General features: G+C 41.6%; 2 protein-coding genes across 8 annotated transcripts; one reads left to right on the top strand and one right to left on the bottom strand.

The window, feature by feature from the left end:
- On the bottom strand, nt 1-21,304 carry pcm1 (pericentriolar material 1). Of its 7 annotated transcripts, none has more exons than XM_046047703.1 (40): nt 20,314-21,303; nt 19,566-19,680; nt 19,081-19,329; nt 17,710-18,036; nt 15,715-15,885; nt 15,065-15,154; nt 14,536-14,722; nt 14,113-14,222; nt 13,480-13,753; nt 13,239-13,389; nt 12,676-12,894; nt 12,145-12,311; nt 11,694-11,923; nt 11,124-11,266; nt 10,853-10,982; nt 10,259-10,429; nt 9,951-10,132; nt 9,654-9,854; nt 9,261-9,561; nt 8,896-9,041; nt 8,592-8,797; nt 7,436-7,616; nt 7,031-7,341; nt 6,771-6,932; nt 6,474-6,530; nt 6,125-6,297; nt 5,163-5,294; nt 4,374-4,503; nt 3,758-3,925; nt 3,529-3,626; nt 3,170-3,304; nt 2,877-3,071; nt 2,686-2,745; nt 2,447-2,594; nt 1,930-2,078; nt 1,740-1,806; nt 1,397-1,602; nt 1,132-1,224; nt 881-1,004; nt 1-693 (listed from the first exon to the last, which is right to left on the bottom strand). In XM_046047703.1, the coding sequence occupies exons 2-40, from the start codon at nt 19,659-19,661 to the stop codon at nt 668-670; spliced, it is 6,366 nt and encodes a 2,121-aa protein (XP_045903659.1). In that variant the 5' UTR covers nt 19,662-19,680; nt 20,314-21,303; the 3' UTR covers nt 1-667. The 7 variants fall into 7 exon arrangements, with proteins under 7 accessions (XP_045903659.1, XP_045903656.1, XP_045903655.1 ...); XM_046047700.1 differs by having other exon boundaries at nt 15,035-15,154; nt 21,093-21,301; XM_046047699.1 differs by having other exon boundaries at nt 15,035-15,154; nt 20,314-21,301.
- On the top strand, nt 20,417-24,133 carry sart1 (spliceosome associated factor 1, recruiter of U4/U6.U5 tri-snRNP). Its single transcript, XM_046047706.1, has one exon. The coding sequence runs from the start codon at nt 21,667-21,669 to the stop codon at nt 23,983-23,985; it is 2,319 nt and encodes a 772-aa protein (XP_045903662.1). The 5' UTR covers nt 20,417-21,666; the 3' UTR covers nt 23,986-24,133.
- Nucleotides 24,134-24,292: the final 159 nt, after the last annotated feature.

The following is a 24,292-nucleotide window of genomic DNA, read 5'->3' on the forward strand; positions in this document are numbered from 1 at the left end:
TACGTTTTTAAAGTTCCAGCATTTTATTATTTAAAACATTACTGAAGTCCACATTTTAATTACATGAAATTCAATGAAGATTAACCATTAACAGAACAAAACAGTATATAAAGATGCATCTGAAGGGATAAAAGTTAAGTCTGAGCTTTGATATAAAGAAAAAAGTGAAACAATTAGCTGAAATCATCCAGGCTATAGCTGAACTTCTATCCTACTGTAATCTCTTTATAATTAGGAATCAAGTGCAGAAAAGATGAGCTTTACAGCATTAAGGCCAGGCCAAGACAAATAAAACATTTAAAAAAAAAACACAACTCGTGTTAAACTGATCCCAGAACCGAGAAAGAGACTAAGGCGGATCTGAAGGGGAGTCTCTGTACTATTAAGATTCAAACAGAGGCTTAACTCTGTTATCAGCAGCATAAAGACAAGCCCTCCACAGATTACCAATAAATCACAATGAATGTAATAGCAATAAAATGAATGTGTTAATTATGTGTAGATGTTTAATTGCATCTGTTATGTGTCAGAGTCGCAGCTAACGTGTGACCAATTATGAGCCTTTGCTCCTTTAACCTAGCAGATAAAGAATCAACAACCGTACATCCAGAGCAGATTGAGGGTGTAAGCATAGTGTTGCTAGATTTTGAGACATCTGTAAAAATCTTTAGACACTCTGGGCACCGCCGGTGTCTGAAAAAGACAAAGAAAAAGACAGACTTTACTCTAAAATGACTGGACTATTAGTTTATGTACATACAAAAACTTATTCCTGCATGGATGTATGCATGGTAACACAATATAGGGCCTTGGCTTTTGTAGAGTATTTGGCAATCACAAATAAAACTGTAATACTAACTACAAAGATTGTAATCCATACCGGGTTCCTTCAGTGCATGTGCATTTCCCACCAGCCCAGACAGCGATTCCGTGTTTCCATTGAGGATCTCTGCAGACAGGTTGTTATTCTGCTGCTCCTCTACTATTCTCTTCTGTAGTTCCTCCTAATGGTACAGCACACAGCAAGTACATCATTGGATAAAGCCATTTTTTAACAGGGATTTTACACCCCGACTTCCCTTTAATATATACTAAAAATAAACAGAAGGTTTTTTAATTGCTGTTACACACCTCACACATGACTGTAAGCTGCAGTGGTAAATCATCCACCTTAACAAAGTCGTCCTCATCAGATTTCTGACTGGTGTTACCTGAGCCCATCTCCTGCATCAATATTATTAACAAAATCAGTACACAACAGCAACAATAAGGAGTCCAGTGTGTTACTACTGAGCAATGGTGTAGACACTATTTTGATACAATCTGATAATTGGATAAATACAAGTATCCTGAGCATATTTTAAATGAAACTAAGCATCTTCAGCCTTGGACTTACATCTACATTGATCATGACGGGTGAGTCTGTGTCGGGGCTGCTAGTAGTGGTTGTTTCCTTTTGGAAATCCTGATCATGGAAGACTGCAGAGCTTGCTTCCGAAGTAGCAGCTGCCCCAGCTTTACTCTCCACCTCAGGACTCTGATACGCCGCCATGTCACGGTCCTCCACTGTGGAATCTGTAGTCCCCACTGACTGGTTGATTTCTGCAAAACAAAAGACAAAAAGCTGATGTGATAAGAGATGGACTAACAAAAGGGTCTAAAAATACAAGATTTCTATGAGACAAAAGCCAGTTCCAGCTCAAAGGAAATTTCCACTGAAAATATCATGAAGGCCTCACCAGCATCCTCTTTCTCTGAACTCCCCTGCTCAGTTTTGGTCTCCTGGGTTTCGCTGGGTCTTGTCCCCTGAAGCATGACACAATTACACAGGTCAGGCTCAGAAAAATGTGCTGAATAAAAAAAAAAGAATAAAATAAAAATTACAGTTGTTTATGAAATATTATCTCTTTGACTAACTGTAACCCTGACCTCCTGCTCCACCTGTCCATCGGCGGAAGCCTGTAATGATGTTTGCACATCAACAGGTCCAGCTTCAAACTCCTCCATTTCCTCCTCCTCATTCTCGTCTTCTCCACTGCCGTAGTTTGTCAGGGCCTGAGTCTCTGCTTTGGAAAGACCTGAAAGAAAGCCAGTGAGAGATACGTGTGTGTTACACTAATGCATGCATGTATGCGTATTTACATAAAATTGCTTTTAGGCAGAGAAACATTTAACATACATGAACTGGTACACATTAACATGATGAGGAATCTTTGCTTATTTGTAGCTAAACTATTTTACTACACTACTGAATTTACATCCTGATATAACTTTAAAAAAGCATTATTGGCCACTTCTCATTGACAGTGATGGCACAAATAATTAAACAATGTTATCCTGGTATTTACAGGATAAAAATGTGAAGGGTGGACTTTGGCTTACTTTCTGGGGAGTTTTTTTCTTCACTGAGTAAAACCAAAGTGCCCTTTTTAACATGTTCACTTACTGATTGACAGAGGCATTCCTTGTCTATCCCCTTCATCCTCATCTTCCTCTTCAACCTCTGAAGCACTGCTCCTGCTGTTCTTCCTCTCTGTCTGCAGGTAAAGGTCCCGGAGAGTAGAATCACCTTCCTGCTCAGCTTCATCTTGGTCCTGGAAGAAAAAGAGAGATATTATTGTAACCCACATTCCTGGTTTACTAATTAATATTGACAATTTCATTATCAGTATTAAAATGACTGACCTTGTCTTCATCTGTGTAGGCTGGAGAAACTGATTTATTACCACCAGCTATTGTATTTTCCTAATTAGAGGAATAAATTAAAGAGTTAAAGAAGTCTCATTCAAACACATTTCTGTGGCACAGTATTTTCCTTATACATACTTTTATTATATTACCAAAGATACAAAGTGGAAACAGAAAAAACAACTAACCTTGAGACTGTGCTTTGCTTTACTGGGTTGCTCAGCCATCTTCTTATTTTTGTGTTTGGCGATGCTGCTGCTGTTGTCCAAATCCTGCATGAGCCTAAAGAAGGCGAGTTCATTGAAGAGGATCTCTGAGATCTCCACCAAAAGGTCCTCCCCACAGTCCTTCAGAGTACGGCCCACAAATTTACTAAGAGAGTCCTGGAGCAAGAGAGAGTGAATGTCAGAAAAGTTTGTTTTTTATTTGATGTGCTTAAACTTGTGTCACCTCCACTTGATGAACCTGGTACTGGTCACACCTGCAGTATGCCTCCCAGCTGTCTGTGGAAAAAGCGAACAAACTCCTTGCTTTCATCGTTGTGTTGGGTGAGAGTAAGAACCATGCGCCGCACACATGTCAGCAGCTGGAGGGAACACACCTCATCCATGTTCTCCTAATAAAAAAAAACATGAACATTACAGAACGATTTCACTTAATAACTGTTCATATTCACAGTGGTGCACCCAGAACTGACAACAAACATTTAGCAATTAATTACTAACAAGCAAATTTAATAGCTCGTATCAACTATAAGAAATTCATATTTCTTCACCCCAGTACACTCTCTGCAGCACAAAGCTAACAAGCCACCCTGCAGCTCCGTGTTGGTTATCCTACCTTAAGGAAAGGAATGACCTCTGTCATGATAGCTTTGATCTGACGATCCAACTGCTGGGTGTCAATCTGAGGGCAGCGCATATCACCAGCTGCACCTCCTGCTCACAGAGAAATAACATCATTTTATTCAAACATCCTGCTTAATTAAACAGCTACGTGAACGGCAGTGATAGTGTTGCTACAGGTCTTTGCACATAGTGTACTCAGGCAGGCTTATATGATTGGGTACCTTCCGCTGGGTCAGCAGGGTTAGCAGAAGGATGTTCAGCATTTGAGACTTCAGAGCCACCTGCACCTGCAGTGCTGGTGCTGCAGGGGTTAAACTCAGCTTTAAGCTTCATGCGCTCATATTCCCTAATCCTGGCCAGAGCTTTGTCTAAATGAATCACCGTGTTTCCTATCAGAGCAGCAAAGAAAGGAGAGCGGGGTAGTGAAAAGGAGACACAAATGGTATCCAAAAAGTTCAAAATCAATGAAGTAAGAGAGAGAAGACTGTAATGGATATTAATGCATCTGTAACCAGGTTTACACTACAGGATCAAACAAAGTATACCAGCCTTACACCTTATGTATGTCACTGAAGTTCCCAAAATCTGACAGCCCATTTTCTATTGCCAAAGCATTGATCCTGAGGTGTAACCTGGTTAGTTTACCAAGACATGGCCTGAGTAGTCTGGCTGGAAAAAGTGGGAAGGGGTACCCCAATTTGATATAGTTAAAGGCAATAAGCAAAGCGTTTCAGCTGAACACCAGGATGTGGGAAAGGTTTCAGATAGGTATACACTTTCACAAGCTTCAGCACCTTGCTTTCCAAACTCAGAATGTTTTTACATGCATAACTATACCCAGGTCATCGTTAGCAAATGGTTCCAAGTTGGAGGAGGTTGACATCGTGCTGTCGTTGTCCACAGATTCTGCATCATCCCTCTTCTTCATTGGGTCCTGTGTGAGCCTCAAATTTTTCTCCACCACCTCCTGAAAAAGGTGAAGATTCTGTTATGTGAGGCACCCATGGCAAATATATGACATGTTCTTAAACAAAAAGGTTTTATACCAAATGTTTAGATTAAAGAAGAAAGGATAACTCATCACAGATCCACCTAACATCCCAGAAAAATTTCCAGCATATTCTATCGACAGACTTCTCTTGCCATTCTACTAATTTGGGAAATTACACATTTCATCCATCATTCTTGAATAAAGGCGTTATTTAGACAGACAAAAGGCCTGGCACCCAATTAGCATTACTCTGGGGATCTTGGCCCAGAACAAAGAACACGTGTCTGATCTGGCAAAAGAGTCGTGGAGAGATGAGGGTCATTCTTTACAGACAGGCTTCTGAAGTCTTGCTGTCAAGTTAAATGCAAAGACAATGAAGATGGGGGAGGGAAAATTAAAATCAGGGAATAAAGAAAGACATGAAGGATAAAAAGAGACAAGGCAGTGAAGGATGAAAGGAGACAAGGCTGAGAGAGAAACTAATGAAAGATGTATTGAAATGTAGAAGAGGAAGCAAGTAAAGGTGATTAAGAAAAGACTAGGTGCAGGATGACAATAAGGACTGAGGGAAAGACTGCAGGATTGGTAGCGGCATGTGAGAATACCGCACTGGAAAGCAATAATTTGTCTCTTACTGCATCACTGGTAGCCAGACTCTCACTGGGTGTGAGCTCAGACTGAGAGCCTGCAGCCCACACCACAGGACCAAGACGGGGCAACTGTTCCTCAGCTGCACTCTTCTCTGCCAGGTGCCTGGTCACTATATCCTGGCAAAAACACGGGGAGAGATTATTTGTAATGCTGCAAAGTTCTTAAGGGGACACTGCATTTAAATCAAAGGCCAGGCTCAGATTACAGGAGTTTTAAAATGCTGACTGATTTTAAAAATCAGACAAACACATAGAGCTGGGCAATATGGCCAAAAATGTTAAAACAATAAAATATTTCATATCATTTGATATAGATAATTATCATGATAAATGTGAAATCCAAAAGTGGATCATTTCACAAATATAAGGTTGGACTTTAAAAAAAATTATGAAAAACATCTTTTGTCAACAAATATGCATGAGTAAAAATAAGTAAAATCTTTTTTTCAGTCCCTTTTCCCTCAACAAAATAAATATATTAATAAAGTTAATTAAAAGTTAAGTGCTTTGCAATATATTGCGGTAATTATCATTGTTTTATTGCTCAGCCCTACAAAGACACTTATTACCCCTCAGCAGTTCAAGACTACATTTCCACCACTCCATAGTTGTCCTTAAAACCCATAGTGTCCAGCAGCCTTAATCGCATTGCCATTTCAAAAGTTCCTTTTCTTCCTAATTGTCATTCGTTGTCTCCTGCAGGTCTGGTCGGCCCAGAAAGCAGAGATATTTTGTCCAGACTCTCTCAAATATGAATTAATTATGTCTGGAAATAGTCTGAGAGACCAAAATCTGTCACCAGTCACCAGATAATATCTGCCTCTAAGAAAACAACCCATATGACCTAGAACCCAATACTCAATAAAGGAAATATCCATACTAGATTAAAACAGCAGCTGAACATTCAAACAGAACATCAGTAAGGAGTTACATGCGTCTGCACTGACCTGTAGGGAATACAGTGCCCTCTGCCGTAAGTAGTCTGTGTTGAGCAGCTGCAGCTCATGGAAGAGCTCGATGAGGAAGTGGGGACGGGACTCATTCTGGGATATCAAAGTAGCCACCTCAGAGTAGATGGTCTCTCTCAGTGCTTCAAACAGTGAGAAGTCACTGCTCGCATCTACAGGTTCAAGATTTGACAACATAAGATTTGGGTGGACACATTGTGTGTGGCATAATCTCATCCATGAGTAAAAAACAATTCTTCCCTTGGGTTAAGCCAAAAATAGAACATGCATAGGATGTTTAGGTGACATAAGAACCAAATGATGCTTGAGTTTGGCATCGTGAGTTTACCTGGTGCTTCTGTGCATGCAATTCTGTTAGAGAGGAAGGGTGTTCTCCAAGCATAGGCTGTGAGTAAGATAAATTAAAGTGACAACAAAGTAAATTAACCCAAAATTAAAATGAAACATGTGGTCATGACAGATGCACAGAAATCAAATTAAAATAATAGATGTTATAATAAAAAAAACCTAACTAAAATAAGCCTGATACAGATATTAAATGTATACAAAGAAAAACAAAATTAACACAGACACAAGAGGCATGAGGTGGATGCATAACTTTCACTAAAAGTAGCCTGACTCATACCAGAGGACAGGTCATTTTGTTTGTTCCCAAGCTTAGTTTTGCTGTCAAGTTTCTCTTGAGTCAGCTTGTCCAACAGACTCTTATTCTGGTCCTTCTGACGAGACAGGGCTGCCCTCTCCTGGGCAAAGTCTGCAGTACTGCTAACACTGTCACTCTCGTGGCCTGTAGAACACATAAGCAAAAATTAAAAGACAAACAGTGGTGAAATTGTCCTCATCAAGTCTTTGCTAATTTGGTTCCAGCAAATCATTTTTTGATACCTTCACTGTTCTTGTTGTGCCCTTTGCTCCTCCTACGGCGACTCTTTGAATTAGGTGTCTTGGTTCGTGAGGCCAGGTTGGCTTGTGCAGAGGCCTTGCGCCCGGCCTTAAAAGTCTTTGTGATGGTGGTGGGATCAACGTGATCAGGCATGCTGCTGAAGCTTTCCTGTGATTCCCTGTCAAATTCTTGAGGTCGGAGGCGGTGGTTGGCGAAAGTGGGGGAGGAGGAGGGAGACTCTTGGGGCTCCATTTTAGATTGGTGATGCTGGACGGTGTTGTTTGCGTAGGAGGTTTTAACCCAGCCAGCCGGTCTAAAGGGGAAAACAAATATATGAACATTCTTTACATAAATAAACATAATGTCTATGTTGTCCATGTCTATTCAAGCAAAAATTATGTACATACCCTCTCTCAGTATTGGTATTAAGAGGAGAGCGCTGCAGTGGAGGAGGGAAACTCATGTACTCTGTTTTGATAGAAGTGTTGGGGTCCAACTGCTGCTTCTGGTGGTCAGGGATTGCCTGACCTGCCGCCCCCTGAGGGAACTCACCCATGGGCGCAGGGAAGAGTGGAAATAAGTTTAAACCTGCAGAGTGAAAGAAAGGAAAAAAACTTAAGTTGCTCTAGTTTAAGTGTTAATGGTCCATAGATTCAATTAAATCACAACAGAAGCGCTTTTGACCTTACATTTCTGCCCCACTGAGTCACTTTATAATGCACCACTTACTTCAAATTTAAATGTACTAATTGGAAAAGATAACGCCTACAAGTACTAGCAACATTATCTAGCCAGTGTACAAAAAAACACATTAATTCTCTATAATTTATTTTCTTGAACATTTTTATTTTCTTTTATTGTGAAGAGGTGCTGCCAAATTTTTCATAAATGCAATAACTTATTCAAGGTCATGATTTATTTCAGAATCGCTTGAGGGTTTTTGGCACTCGTCTAAAAAAAGATCCCTGAGAACCCTGTCTATCCAGTCTCATTTAGATGTTTCAGTTTTCTGTCGCTTCTATTCATAGTTTTCAAGTGATGTCATACTCCAATGAAAACGCTCCCTTGGAGGGCAAAAAGACGTTAATTTCCGTTGCCTGCCAACCAACAGGCCTATGCATGTGATACACTATTACTTTGAGTTTGTTACTTTTTGCGTTGCCAAAATGCTGGATGGTTGTTGTGCTTCCGGATTTACTAATCGAGGAGACAAGCCTGGGCTGTGTTAGGTGAGGGATTACCCAGAAGTAAAAGTAAACATTACCGCAGCCCAAGCGGCAGCAGGAAGCTGGCGGTTTTTAGCGGTAGAAATGCGGCAGCGGATGCACTTGCAGTTTGTGTTAATTTCTTTTTTCTTAAGTTGAAAGGTGATCCAAATAAAATTTGACTGCTTTTGCGGCATCTCTACGGGGGAGTCGCAGTGTGAGCCGCTATGTTGGTCCGTTCTTTTGCCCTCCAACTCACCACGCACGTCACGTGACTGAAAACTATGAATTGCATGCCATTCTAAACATTTTTTGTGTGAGAATTAAGCTCAGGAGCTAATAAATATGCATGCCATACTGGGAAGGAATGGGGATAAGGCAGCAGTTGACATGTTGTTGGTTGAAGGATGCAGGTTAGAGGAGAAGGGGAGGAAGACACCAGGAGAGGCTGAGGGACTGGAGCGGGATTCCTGGGATGAGCCATGCTTCTGTGTCTGCCAACCTGCTGTTGAAGTCTGCTGATGCTGCTGTTGGCGAATGAGGTCATTCAGGACCTGTTTTAGTCTGAAGGAAAAGTATGACGGATTATTGAACATTTTAAAAGATTATCTACTTGATAGAAATAAAGTAGTGTACTGTACTGTTGATGCTATCGTTTTCACCTTTGTACATTGTTTTGCTGCCAAGTCAGCTGGGTGTAACACTGGTTGAGCTGGTGCATTACCAAGTGGACTTGTGGTGATGACAGGTTGTTGGGTAACACACTGTACTGACCTGTCAGCAAGGTTTGCAACATATAAGAGAGTGTCTGTGGAAGAGAAGGGAGGGAGAGGGGAGAAGAATTTATATTTGACAATTGTTTCATTATGTTCAAAAAGACAAAGTAAAAAGGCACCTAAACAAAGACTGGAGCAGAGAACAATGACCACATTGACAATTCCACCATGACTTCAAATTAAATCTACAAATGCAGTGCAAGCTTGTGTCAATTGTAAAGTATGTGCAAGTATTTGTTCAATGCACCGACCTGCTGGTCCTGCAGGAGGGTCTGACACATGCTGGTGCTGAAGTCGAGCTGTCTCTGCAGCTGGCTGACCTGTTCCTGCCAATGACATGAGCCCTCGGTGAAAGAGAGCTCAGAGGCCCAGCGCAGGTTCTCCTGCCGTCGTGTACCTCCATGTTGGCTCGCAGACTGGTTCAAACTTCTGGACTGCTGCTGCTGCTGCTGCTGCTGCTGCTGCTGCTGCTGCTGATTGGCCTTAGACTTGTTATGAAGAGGCGAATTCCCACTTCCTTCACCCAAGAAGGCAGGTGGAGGCTTCAGGTTGCTAAAGACAGAAAAAGGTGAGCACATAATTTTTTAAAAAACGATTATAGATTATCAGTAAAACACAACTGCTTCCGTTCCGCTTGGTCTGACCTTCCTTGATTCTTCCTGTTACTGTAAGAGCACTGGTTCCTGCTGGATGAGTATATGTGGATGTCATCATCAGAGCTGCTCTCCTCACATTCATCCTGCTCCTCTTCCTCCTCTGCACCCATCTCTGAGCGATATTCATCCTCGTCCTCATCATCATCATCATCAAGATGGCAGGGAGAGGAACCCCAGGTAGCCATTGTCCTAATTACACATCAACAAATGGATAAAAAATGTTGCCGTCTATAGAATAACCGTTAGTTTTAATGGGACAGGCCCATAGAACAGTACGTCTCCTACCTTTCATCTCTACTGACAGACTGTGAGGGTGTAGCAAGGCCTTCTTGGTCGTCCGTCTGCCGGGGAGAGTCAATGAGACCACTACGCCGCTGGTGTTCAGCCATCAATGACTCTAGGTGCTTTCTGCGCTGTCTCAGTTCTTCACGCAAAATTTGGTGGCGGCGCATCTCTGACCAAAGCTGCTGACAACGCAAGAACAGAGGGGAACACTCATCGTAATCTGTATTGTTCTGGAAGTACCGATGTCATTTTGAGAGTTGACTAGTGCTAGCCAAGGGGCTTTGTGTGTGCAAGGTGGAGTCTCTTACCTCATTGTCAGTGACTGAAGAAGTAGCTGCTTCTGGAGCAGTGGGTTTGAGCACAGCAGAGTTGGCTTTGGGTCCCGAGGAAGAGGAAGCCTGGACAGCGGCCGGAGTGGAAACTGCAACTGGAACCTTCCTCAGCAAGCCCTGCTGACTCGCTGTGCTGGACACAGATGACTAGAAAGGAGACCGCAAAAAGTTTAAAGGGTATATTTTGTTAAATACAAATATCTAACCCTTTAAATAAACAGCAGATTTATACTCATTTGCCAGTTTGAGGTAGGCTGAGCTAAAACTAATGCAGATATTAATTAACAGCCATGTAATAAATCCTACCTTTAAGAAGGCAATGTTTACTTTTGTTGAAACTGTTTATTAGATTTTATATTATATAGATGTTATATTTTAGGAAATTGTAGTTGATGGTGTTCTTTTCTGAGAAATATTCATATGATTTAGTCCACCCAGGTTGATTTAAATGGAGTTGACAAAATTATAAAAATAAATCTGATATCAATTCTACATACTGATTCTGTTTCGTATCAATCCTAGTTCTGATTCTTGGCATATTATTTGAAGAAGACATAAGATGTAAAATACCTGGAGGTCAGGGCAAGCCCACTGAAGGTCCTGGATTTTGCCTTGGATTTCAATGAGCCTCTGGCGCTCTTCATGGAGCTGTTGTAGCTCCTGCTTCTGCTGACGCAGCTTCTCCTCATACAGCTTCTCCCTGTGTCCAGAATAGATTTGATGCAAATTAATTCAAGTCACATCCCACAGACAAGAAGTAAATACTCAGAATACAGTGAAAATAATGTTTCGGGACAAGTGGACAGACAATCAGTCTTTTCAGATATTTTATATACTGTACCTGGCCTTGCCAGAGAGAGTGAGTTCTCTGGGATTCTGTTTAGATATGGCCCCCAGCGATCCAGCCACATTAGCTCTGGTATTATTTGGCTGTTGGTGTAAAGCTTCATCCTCATTAGCTGTTGTGCCATCTGTGTCATCACTCTGGATACAAACAGAAACACAGGATTTGCACAGTGTTCAGTTTTGTTTTTGGTTCAGCGTGTATATACTTAAAAAGGTGTTATCATAGCAGAGATAGATAGCCACCACCTCAGCTGTTAGAAAGAAAAATCCAACCTAAAACACTTAACTGTTGTTAAGTTGATGTTAAACAACTGTTGCACATTTTCCTTGCAGTCAAAGCCTCATTATTTGTTTTGTGGTGTGTTTTTTCCCCATAAATAAGTGGCCAAACATGACGCAACAGTAATGAGAAAACATTTAACCCCGAATGGGTTTAAATACTACTAATATTAGCTGACAAAGTCAGAAATATATTTAACATGCTTTCCTTTTATTCTGCCATTCAAGAGTCAACACCTACACCCCCACTTTAGCATCTTTAATATTATTCTGTCATCTGCCTCACCTGAACCATGGCCACCAGCTCCTGAAGCTGCCGGAGTTTCTGCTTTGCTGTGTGCCGATGAACCTTTTGGGCAAAACCGCCATCATTCCCCAGACTGCTTCTTCGACTAGACCCAGATGCCTCACTGTCTGCAGCCACAGCCTGTGCTCCGTCATCATTATCGAGAACATCTTCATCCTCATCATTGTCCTTCACCCGATTATAAGGGGTGTCTCTATTGTACTGGCACTCTAAATGAGAACAAAGTTATAGAAATATAATTTTGAGTTAAACAGAGTTATTCTGTACAGTATAGAACAGTATAATTTAAAATTGGGTTTAAAAGTTACAGTTATATTTATACAATCCAATAATTATGCTCCCAGGAAAAAATGCAATAATCCACACGAATACCCAAAAACAAGACTGTGACAAAAAGCTGTGACATGGATCTGTGTGTGCATGAGTGTACCTATAGCTGAGGGGATGTTGAGGCTGCGGAGGTTAGCTGCCGACCGGTTGTTGATCTCACACTCAGTGTTGAGTCTACCATCACGGTTGTTAGTGGCACTACTCCTGACACTGCGCCCATTGGTCAGGCTGTTTAAGTCTGTCCAGTTGCCACTGCGCTGTGAGTTTCTAAACAGATAAAATGCAGTGACCGGATACATCACAATGCCAGTAGCAGAATTAGACACACAGTGACCTAATGCTAAACGCTATCATACTGTAACTTGAGCTCAGCAACAACAAACCTTCCCCACCCATTGGCACTGTTAAAGTATAATGTAGCAAATTTAATACAAGCCGAGTCTGTTTATAATATAATGCTTCAACTAAAGGTTATTTTCAATATCAATTAAGCAAATTATTTTCTCAATTCATGTGTGGTTTATAAAAACAGCAGATGATAAATGCTCATCATAATTTTCTAGAGCCTACGGTGATAAGATATATATTTTAAAAAAATCTTTTTTCTTTTTCCCCCTTTAGACCAACACACCTGATGTTAGTTATAGGCTGGCGGTTCTCCTGCTCTGAGTCAAACATGGCCTCAAACATAGAACTGTCCTCTGTCTCATCTTCCTCCTCCTGTTCCTCATCATCATCATCCTCTTTCACATTCTCATTGACCGCATCCACCATCATATCCGAAGTCTGCTCGTAGTACTGAACCAATTCCCGCAGCTCATTCAAACGCTTGTGGACCTCCTTTAGCTTCCTGTAGGGAATAAGAAGAACACAAATATGTGAATGAAAGGCAAATGTAAACTATGTTTAGTAGTAGTCAAAACAAGAGGGGAATTTCCAATTCCCCCCTCTACTATAGCTCAAAGTACAATCACCTACAGAAAAGCAGCGCTATAAAGGGTGAAGGCTGAGTGTCTTCTTCAAGAAAACTTCAGCAAAGCCTGCAACTTATAAACAAGAGAAGTAGTAGGTTTTGTGTCTACAAGGTTTCACAATACCACCCTACATCACACCACCCCCACTCTATACAACACCCTGCTGCTGCTATCTGACCTGCCCTTTCAACCGCTTGAGTGGTGTGGTTTTTGTGTATACCTGAGCTTGTCTGTGGAATTGGAGCCATCCTGGTGTTGCGTGAGTGAAGGATGAAAGGAAGTGGAAGCAGAGGCCCCATTAGAGCAGACAGCAGATGGACAATCTGCAGATCCTCCCATACTGAGACTGCACTGCGTTGACAAACCACGACCTGATGGGAACCACATGCTATTCATCTTCACTTTATAGGGGCAAAAAGCCACAGAAATACTGCACAAAAAGGCTTTGGAAATACTCTTACTTGCGTTATTATTGAGTGTCTGGTCTCTGAGTGAATGCAGTTCCCGCAGGATCTTGTCCATGGTTTGCTTTTTGTCTTGGAGTTCTTTAAGCTTAGTGAGTTTGGCACTGGCTGCTGTTGTCCCTGTGTCTAGGCCAGTATGGGGACCAGAGGCAGAGTGGAGGAGAGGCCTGTGTTGAGGTGGACCAACAGCCTGGGGAGCCCTAGACCAGCACACCTCTCTAGAGAGAGAAAGGCTCTCTGCCTGACGACGGTTGTCTGGCACTGCTTTAGTCTATAAGCCATAAATAATGGAAACTTGAACTATAAACTGTTACTATGTTACTATTCAGTTAAGAAACAGACACATTTCTTAATTAAATACACATTTTTAAAAAGTAAAACATTTTAAAAAGGTAGAATAGGGGTGACTATGGGATATGCCATTCCAGGTTAAAGTCTATTCGTCAATTTGTACACTATAAATATCTTCACTGATACGTACATAATATCATAATTTTGTGATAATTATTATTTATTATTTAAGAACAGCAGTCAGAGTCAGATGACATTTCAATATAGGAAATATTTCTTAATGAAATAATGCTATTACTGTAGGAGATTATGGCAGCCCAGATGCACAGTCTATGGTACCTGAGAGTCATGTAGCTGGTTGTGGAACCGCTGGATCAAATCATTCAATTCATCATTCAGTTCTGATGTGATGCTCAGGCCTGAAACACTTCCTGTGGTTTCTGTGACAACTAACGACAACAACAAATGTCAAAGAAACGTAGGAGAATGTTTGTTTATGTTAATCATTAATTATAATTCGTAGAAACTGTTAACATATCTACCAGAAAATGTTGATACATAAATATGCCTTCAAACTTATAATCAGTTCTTACAGTGACAGTTCCATTAAAATGATGCCAACTTGTTGTCACTGATGCATCTCTTCCTGACAAAAGTGTATACTACTTTTTCTTCTGGATAAAAAAAACAATAACTAAACAAACAACTACTGGTCTGCACTTCATTGTGAATAGGCGGTGACTGAGTGAGTGTGCATCTCACCTGTGTCTTCAATCACAGCCAGTGCCTGTTCTGCACTGTCCTGCATGGCCATTAGTGCTTCCTGTCGGCCCTGCAGGGCCCTGAGCTGCTCCTGCTGCTCCAGCATCTTTTTCAGCAGCTCGTGCTGCTTACGCAGATTCTCCAACTCTTCCTTCTGGTCAAATCGCACCATCTCTGGCCTACAGCCCTACAAAATTCACACCCACATAGCATTAAAAACACTGAATCTACCAAAACACAGGAACGATACTGCAATGCTACTCAGCAGAAAAGGTACAAGAGGCTTGTCAGGTACTGCCACAGCAAATAATACTAAGCTACAACAATACAAGGAAATGAAAGACAAATTGCTCAGTTTAGATTTCTCCTTCCTGTCTGAATTTAAAGACAAAATACAATTATCTTATACTAATAATAATTGCCACATTTAATACACAGATACCCTTGACAAAGATAGAACGTGGCAGATATTTTGGAAATAGTCCACAAATGTACACACGGTTGCATTTGAGGCATCTGAAGAGCAGACCTCAATGTTCAGAGTAGTGCTCTCTGCCAGTGAACCTGAGCCCACTGCAGAGTCCAGGGTCCCCACATCATCCTCCTCATTCTCCCGTGTCTATAGAGATAGTGGAAAAGAATAACCAGTGACTCAAAGACTGCTGATTAGGAATGTATGCAGAACCCAATTTTAAAGTAATAACTTGGTAAATGATTCAAAACGCAATATGCTGCACCAGATGCTCCATATATGGGGAATGCCTGTCATGTATGTAGTGTTATATAATATGTGGGAATATAGGTAGCAGTAAATTTAACAGTTGGAATAGTAAAAAAATCAATGTTTCTTGCAAATACTACTATATATTTCACATAAATGCTCCAGGCAAGGCAAAATGCTAACAAGCACAATTTTATCATCGCATGATTTGACTGTTGAAGTGTTTCAAGCCACAGAAAAAGACTGCCATTAAAATATATATATATTGTGTGTGGCAAACTGCTAAGATAAAAACACAAACAGGTCCCATTTTAACCATGAATTAACTAAGAAAAGCTTTACACATGAAAGGTCACATTTTACTGAAATTGTATACCTTTGTCTGACAGCAAATACAGAAAGGCAAATAACTACATAATTCTGGAAAAGACAAAAGAGAAAAAAAAAGACGGACTAACCAGCATTTTCTGCAGGAACCGTAAATAGGACTTCTCCTGCTCCTTGAGGTGGTCGATGAGATGTGAGAGACGCTCCACGTTGGCCGGCACATCACTCTTCTCCACCAGGTCATCCCGCATAGAGCTGGCCTTACTGATGTACTCCCGGATCTGTACCAATTTGCTCACCACCTGAGACCATATAAAGAGAGGAGGGTGGTGTATGGGTGTGGGTTTCAGAAAAGTAAATTAAAAGAAGAGAAAGACGCAAGGAAAGGTAAGCGAGCATCTGCAATGACGGCCCAGACTGGGCGAAATAAGGGCAGAAAGGGGGTTGGGCACAAAACTCACCACCACCAAGGGTGGCATATTTATAAATTGCCCTAAATACAGCCTAGTTTCAACCGCACTAGGTCTCCCTCACTTTCATCCTAGTTCTGATTTCACAGAGTAGTCTGGAGTACAGTGATATATAGACAATGCCGTGTGTACATATGAAAAGGACTCGTTTAAATGAAATGTGACATTAACTTTCTAAGCAGGATTGGTATAATTAAACCTGCAATAACAGATTTTTTTGTCCACTTGGAAGCAGTGAAACTTGTTAACACAACATTGAGATGCAATGACCTAATAAGCTGAGATGGTGAACTTGGTAGCAAACTCGTTCATTTAGAGTTGTGTATTTGGCCACCTCTGTTTTTGACCTTCACCATCTTCTCTCTTAACTGCTAAACAGAGATTCACCGATCGATCGGCTGGTGACCGGAATTGGCCAGTTTTCAGTTTAATCGCCCATGACCGGTGACCAGGGCTGATCATTGTCACATATCTGATTCTGTGCCGGTCACATTTACATGCATGTTGCACAGTGTTTCACGTCATGCGCACAGTGGCACAGACCAGAGTAATCGACTATTGTCACAGCCACACACACGTGCGCTTAAACATGTGGTCAGCTTCATGGAGGTTCTTCAACGTACGTGAAAAAGACACAACACTGAAATGAAACACTGTCTGAAATACCTGTAAACACAAAAAAAGCTGTGTTTCCCCACATTGACCCAGGTTTATTAACGGCAGATAAAGTGTATTTGGCAGAGAAACAGAGAGAGTGAGACGTTATCTGGATTTACATTAGAAGATGCAGGCACGGATTGATATTTACAAGCAAGGACAAGGTAAAGCAACGGTGAACATATTAGAAGAGAATTAATATAGTTAAAATAATGTACTCTTTCAAATATTTTCTAATAAAATTTACAACTATACTCCCCCATGTCCCAACCACAGTTATTCTGTAGTAAACACTGAGACGAGTTATATTGCTATTTATTTTGAGATATGTTTGAGTGATAGTGAGAGAAAGAAAAGTTTCTAAAATGTTTGTGTATGTAGCCTGTTTCAATTATAGTTTTGGAATGAGGAGGTCAGACCTAAAAAATCAGAGATCAGAAAATCAGTGCATCTCTACTGCTAAATGCGCCACTATGTTCATCAGCTAATTGTTAACTGTGTCAGTCTGCTGTTTGGTGCTGAGCAGGTAGTGTACAGTTGGTTTTTAGAGCTTTTTGCTGAAAACGAAAAAACGCTATGAGAGCTAACGAAAACAGTAAAGTTACAGACTGGGCAGCTAAACAGATATACCTTGCTATAAAGCTGTATAAGGCGAAGGGGAAAAATAATTCTTTGTGGGTTCTTGACCATGAGCAACCCCTTTTACATAGCCGCTGTTGTGCAATTTTCACATTTTCATTTGATACATCTGAATAACTCTGATACAGGTGTTCAGGTTCCCTAGAGGATAAATTCAAATTACTTAGGCAATCCTCTGACTTTTCCTCTAGCACCAGCAGAAGGTCAAAGTTTTTGCTTATTCAGTACACACAGGCTTCTGTGTTTTTGAGAGAAACACCTCTTTGTTCCACTCAATCCTCACTCACAAGGCATCAAGTGGAAGTTAAACTAGAGTAACAACAGACTAAAACCTTAGTTAACAACAAAACAAAATATTACCTGGCTGCTGTCTATTCTCTGCTCTCCTCTCCCATATTCTCTGTGCGCTAAGGGCCCTCTCTCGGTGCCATCACGGCTGAGCCTTGGAGTATCCTTGGTAGGAACCAAAGGGGTTAATGTATCCCTGAGTCCTGGGCCCTGTTTCTTAGTTTCCTTGGTGGTAGCTGGTGTGGCTGGGGCAGAGGAGGAGGGAGGGAGCAGCTCCCTGCTTTTGTTAGTGTTTACATGCAGAGGTAGGAAGTTGTAGGGCTTCTTGTTCTCTCCAGCTAACTGCCGCTGGTTGTTGGCAGCTGTGACACGTCCTTGGGAGTCACTGCCTATGCTCCTCTGAAGAAGAAGAAAAGATTTAAATCAGACAAATCACCAATCAAGTGTACATGTACATTTTCTTTTAAAAACTTAAATACTGTAAGTGTTCAGGTATTTTAAGTCAAAGTGTAAAAAGGCAGACTTTCATTGTTAATGAACAGTACGTAAATTTTGGCTCTCCAAAAAACACACCGTTATGGATAACTATGCTACGAACATGTAAACATGATTTATTGGCCGAGTAAAAACAGGACACCGCTGCATTGATACAAAATCCTCTCTCTGACTTCAGCTTTGTAAAGTTTTCACTCTGTTGTGGCTTCCCCCTTCGTGTACTGCTGTGCCATTCTACCAACCTCAGCTCCATAGCAGGACAAGATCATCCAAACAACTCTACACCAAACTATGAAAAATACTGCTAAACATGAACTACAACTTTGCATTTCATTTAAGAGTGTGATAATCCTTTAGATTTTTATTCCATGTCCTTGAGATTCCACAAAAGAAACTAGTATCAAGGCACTTGTGTGTTTGTGGCAAGCGTGTCCTCATGCTGATCGAAGGCATACAGTCAACATGGGAACACATTCATAAAAAGGTTGCTCTAAAGTGCAAAGTAGTGGTGAAAGAAATCCTCATTCAACCTTTAAAGTAAAATATTGCATTACACATTACCACACCACTTAATGCCATATGTAAAATTGTGTGTTGTGTTTCTCCCCATCTTACAAACAACGTTAAAGACATAAACAGCAGCAACTGGGTCAGTTATATATGTTCAGGTATGGCCATCTTTCAGTGCATTGGAAATACAAGCAAATTGAATTCTATTAGGTTAATTCCTTTTGAGTACTGGGTTCTGTTTTTAAGTGTTGTAGTTAGTTTGTCAACCCATCGGCTCATTGCCAATGTCCATTGAGCTACTGCCCATAAATTCATACATGTGGCAGTATGTCACTCATTAAAAAAAATATATCCTTGCATTCCTAGGATGCAAATTAACAACAATATTGACCAGACTGAATAAAAAATGATTACTGATGGTGTGAAGCAACTTTTCACCTCATCCAAGTCTGTGAAATTGATTCTCTGACGCAGCTTGTCCAGCTCAGCCTGGTCTGGGACAGACATCTGAGTGGTGTATTTGATGTGGGGAAAGGAATGAGGAGTGCGTGCTCTCCTGCGCCCGGCCCCAGGGGTGGACTCTGGTGAAATATCATTAGTCAGGCGGCTCTCAACCACCCCAGCTGACAGCTTCTTCTTGTTCTTCTCTGACGATCGGTTGGCTTTCTTCTGCTGTACACCCCAGTCCTGATTAACAGCAAAAACATTGCACTGTTATTTATTATGCATGTTTACTTTTATAATTTACATATTAGACCAATCATGGCATCAATAAGCAATGATAGTGACAAGACAACATGTACTTTACATTTAGAATTACAAAATGATGGTGAAATTGGCTGTAGAAGCCCTTCCAATGTAACATTATGTGACAATGAAACAACCGATTATTTGTCTTCTTTAAGGTTCTGAGCAGCCCTTACCATGTTGTTGAGTCTGTCTTCCAGACTGCCATTGGTTACAGTCCAGTTGTGCAGCTCTTCTGCACTGTCATCAAAAGGAGTGCCTCCGGTTGCCATGTCACCTTCTTACAGCTTTCTGCAATTCACAACAAAATGCATACTGGTCACCAAACACAAACCACAGAACAAAACAAGACTTATAACAAGACTACATAAAACATTATAGAAAAAAGGACATTTCACTGATAAAGACACTGCATGCTTAATGTTACAGCTTGCTGGAATTCACCACAAAAGAGATCCTCCTCGCCACACAGGACAACAAAACAAGCACGTTATAGAAGCTTACATTAAAAGAACACACAAGAAACAAAAAGGACATTAACGTTATGAGAATATGAAAACACTTAACTAGTAAACTAACATTCATAGCTTAACCCACTGTAAGTTAACCTAACGACAGTGGTCTAAAAACGACAGCATGCTTCACATTTCACAAATAACCCTTCTGAAATGGGTTACTTAGCTAACGTTAACAGTAGTTAGCTATTAATAACGACGCACTGCTCACCAAATGTTAAAATTGATATGATTATTAGCGCTAATGTTACTAACACACGCAGGTTGCATGAACCCAATGCAAATGTTTTAGCCAACAGTTAACGTTAACAGTTAAGTTACATTAAAGCATCAAATGCGTCATTTCTTACCAACAACCGTTAATTTTAGCCAACGTGAACTCGCGTACAGCTTGACAACAGTAACTCACCTTGACCGAACAGCTACTGGCTATTTTTGTGTCCTATCCGTTAACGTTAGTTGCCGTTGGGTTTTGTGTGTGTGTGTTTGGCCCGCTCGGGTTCCCGGGGAAAAAACAATGACCACATTCCCTCCACCACGAAACGAGTTAGCGCGAGCTTTCGGTCACAGCCCCCTGCAATGTCACCGGTAATGTTAGCTTTACGTTAACGGACAGAAACTGCCGTAGGACCAGTATAGCACTTGCAGTTAGCATAAACTAGCGTGTGAGTGCACATAGCTTGCTTGTTTGTGAACTTTATTAACTCAACATTTGTGACCTAACGTTAGTTCCGTATCACAATCGCCATGGCAACACGCAGTAACCTCGATGTTAACATAAACGTTACTTCGGTTTTCTGTCGAGCGAACATTTAGCATTATTGGTGTCCATAAAAACAAAACCCAATACCTAATGCTAACGAGTCGCCAAAGTTGTCAACCTTGCCGAGATAGCTCGCTAATGCTATATAGCTTGCTAACAACAGCTGCTCACCATCGAGCTAACTTTAAATGTCTCGGTAAGAGTTGAAGCAAACGAGCAAAGCTGAACTTCAAGATGAGAATCGTGACAACGTTAATTTATCGCACTAACGTTGAGCTAGGATTTGCAAACTGTCAGGACAAACCAACAGAAACATTAGCTAACGACAAACGCAGCAGGTTAAAACAATGGCTTTTTTAGTCATGTTATTAAAAACTACGCTTGCTAAGTAAGCTTTTACTCAAGCCAAGCGACATTGATGTTACCATTCAGAGTGAACGTGGACGAAATGTCGTAATGTCTAGCACTTCATATAACGTTATATCTTTTACAATTTTTCTAGTCTAGTCTAGTCAAAGCCATTTGATAAATAATAACGTCTTATCTCCCAAAACGCTGCAGCTCATGAATGTAATCCTGGCCTGTCACGATCACTTCCATACAGCAGGTGGCAGTATACATTAGCTGGTCGCTAATCTTAGACCACAGGAAGTATATTTGCAGGAAACAGTAATCTTGTCGTTCACTGTTCGTTTGACGAAGGATAAAGATGTGGACATGAACGTGGAGTAGATTGTCTTAACTGGCGTGAAGAAAACATATAGCTAATGAATTGTTCCTCACGCTCACTCCTCGTCGATAAATATTGGCTTTCGAAGACAAGGTTTAATTTTTGTTTTCGCACTAAGTGAGTTGTGCCGTCAGTTAGCCACTTAGCTATCACAGCTAATGTGAGCTAGTTAGCGAAAAAAAACTAGCTATTTTTTGCTGCCAGTATCCAACACGCTGTGCAAGAAAGTATATTTAACAGCAGTAGCGTTGTAACCTGCAGCGGAAATAATGGGGTCGTCCAAGAAACACAAGGAGAAGAGCCGCGACAAGGACACAGAAGAGCGCCGTCGCGAACATAAGAAACATCGCCACAAGGACCGAGACAGAGACGCTTCAGAACGGGATGGGACTCGGGAAAAAGAAAAAAGAAAACGTTCCAGGTCCCGGGACAGAAGCGGACGGGAGAGCCGCAGCAAAGGTGAAAAAAGCAGCGGAGAGCCTCGAGTGAAGAAGGAGAAAGTTGATCTTGGATATGAACAAAGCAATACAGAAGTGGGACCTCAGTCTGCAAGCGGAGACGCATCCCTCAGCATTGAGGAGACAAACAAACTCAGAGCCAAGCTGGGTCTGAAGCCTCTGGAATTAAATGAGAACAAGAAGGAGCTCGGGACCAAAGAGGAACCAATGGTTGCTGAGACCATCAACCCTGTTCTTATTGCACAGCAGAAAGAGATGAGAGAGAAGCTTGCTGCAATGAAAGAAAAACGCCTCCAGAACCAGAAACTGGGTAAAGTCAAGACCCTGGCAGAGGATGACTGGCTGGATGACACATCTGCTTGGGTTGAGAGAAGCAGAACGCTGGCAAAAGAAAAAGAAATGGCAGAGAAAAGAGCCAAACTTCTGGAAGAGATGGATGAGGAGTTTGGTGTCAGCAGTCTGGTAGAGGAGGAGTTTGCGCACAGCAAAAAAGATGCCTACACATCTCAAGATCTAAAGGGGCTCAAAGTGCAGCACAAGGTGGGTTCTTTCAATGAGGGCCAGACTGTCATCCTGACCCTACAAGACAAGGGTGTACTTGAAGAGGAGGAGGATGTGCTTGTGAATGTCGGACTGGTGGACAAGGAAAAAGCAGAAAAGAATGTGGAGTTAAAAAAGAAAAAGCCAGATTACAAGCCCTATGAAGAGGAGGAGAGTGTGGATGACATGGTTGAATTTAAGGCCCGCTCCATACTGTCAAAGTACGACGAGGAAATTGATGGTGAAAAGAAAAAGAGTTTTCGGTTGAATACAGGGGGCTTTGCTGATGGGGAGCGAGAGCGGGAGCTACAGGCCATGAGAGAGGCTCTCCGAAATCAGGCCCAGTCCTTGGAAATGCCTGCTCTCGCCATCGCCTCAGAGTATTACTCACCTCAGGAAATGGTGAGCTTTAAAAAGACAAAACGCCGTGTGAAGAAGATCAGGAAGAAGGAGAAGGAGACCGTTGCAGATGAACTCGATGACACTCGCTGCACTGATTTTGGCTCCAGGACACGTGGTCGAGGCCGCAGACAGTTGGATGAAGCTGATGAGGAAGTAAAGGAGGAAGAGCAGAGCACATTGCCACACAATATCCCACAAATGTCTGATGACATCAGAATGGCAGAAATGGACATAAGTGATGATGAAAATTTTACACCTCCTGAGCCAGCTGTGGTAGAGGAGGATGAGGCAGAGCAGGAGCTGCAGAAACAATTGGAGAAGCAGAGGAAACTGAGGCAAAAACTGCTCCTCAAAGACTCTGGGGAGAGGGTGGCACAGCAGATTAAAGTGCTTGATGAGGGCAACTATGACAATGATCCTGAGAAGAAGAACAACATTGTTTTCAACGCCACCTCTGAGTTTTGTAGAACTCTGGGTGATATTCCAACGTACGGGCTGTCGGGCAACAGAGAGGACCAAGAAGACATTATGGACTTTGAACAGGAAGAAGAGAAAGATGATGCTGGAGGATCAGACTCAGAAATGGATGAGAATGTCGGATGGAGCACAGTTAACTTGGACGAAGAGCAGAAACAACCAGATTTCTCCACAGCCTCTGCCACCATTTTAGATGAAGAGCCCATTGTCAATTCTGGCCTTGCTGCTGCCTTGCATTTGTGCAAAAACAAAGGTCTACTGGACACCCAAATGCAGAAGATAGCCCGTGTCAGAGCACCCAAAGGCACCTTGCCCAACGACAACTACTGCATTGAGGACAAGATGGGCTTTGATGACAAGTACAGTCGCCGAGAAGAATACAGGGGCTTCACTCAAGATTTCAAGGAGAAGGAGAGCTATAAGCCTGACGTCAAGATTGAGTATGTGGATGAATCTGGGCGGAAACTCACTCCGAAAGAAGCTTTCAGGCAGCTTTCACATCGATTCCATGGGAAAGGGTCTGGAAAGATGAAGACAGAGAGAAGGATGAAAAAGCTGGAGGAAGAGGCACTGCTGAAGAAGATGAGCAGCAGTGATACTCCTCTAGGGACCGTGGCTTTGCTTCAAGAGAAACAGAAATCTCAGAAAACACCATATATTGTGCTTAGTGGGAGTGGGAAAAGTATGAATGCAAACACTATCACCAAATAAGTTGGGGGAAGTGAATTATCTTGAACACATACACTGACACATGCACAGGACACACATACACACATGATGTTTTAAGTAAAGTAACTGCTCCAATTTCATGCAAGCCTCATTGTTGTAAAATTGTCTAATAAAGTCATTACCAATGAGAGAAATGTTTTTGTTTTGGGTGTACAAGGTAAGGTAAATAGTGTTAGGATGAGAGTTGTGTTTTTTAATGAGAACCTAGTCAGTGTAACATGGGTAGTGTGAATTTTAAAGTCTGTTTAGTTTTGTCACAGCTATTACACATTTTCTGGTGTGAGGTTAG

Source organism: Micropterus dolomieu, linkage group LG04, assembly GCF_021292245.1.
Source record: "Micropterus dolomieu isolate WLL.071019.BEF.003 ecotype Adirondacks linkage group LG04, ASM2129224v1, whole genome shotgun sequence".
NCBI classification, from domain to species: domain Eukaryota; kingdom Metazoa; phylum Chordata; class Actinopteri; order Centrarchiformes; family Centrarchidae; genus Micropterus; species Micropterus dolomieu.

Excerpts from the sequence above, each read along its gene's own strand:
- pcm1 (XM_046047700.1), bottom strand. The coding sequence starts at position 19,661 with ATGGCAACCGGAGGCACTCCTTTTGATGACAGTGCAGAAGAGCTGCAC. Across the intron at positions 1,225-1,396 it reads CCGTCATGATCAATGTAGAT|GAGATGGGCTCAGGTAACAC; the intron begins GTAAGTCCAAGG and ends ATATTGATGCAG. Across the intron at positions 694-880 it reads ACATGCACTGAAGGAACCCG|ACACCGGCGGTGCCCAGAGT; the intron begins GTATGGATTACA and ends TGTCTTTTTCAG.
- sart1 (XM_046047706.1), top strand. The coding sequence starts at position 21,667 with ATGGGGTCGTCCAAGAAACACAAGGAGAAGAGCCGCGACAAGGACACA.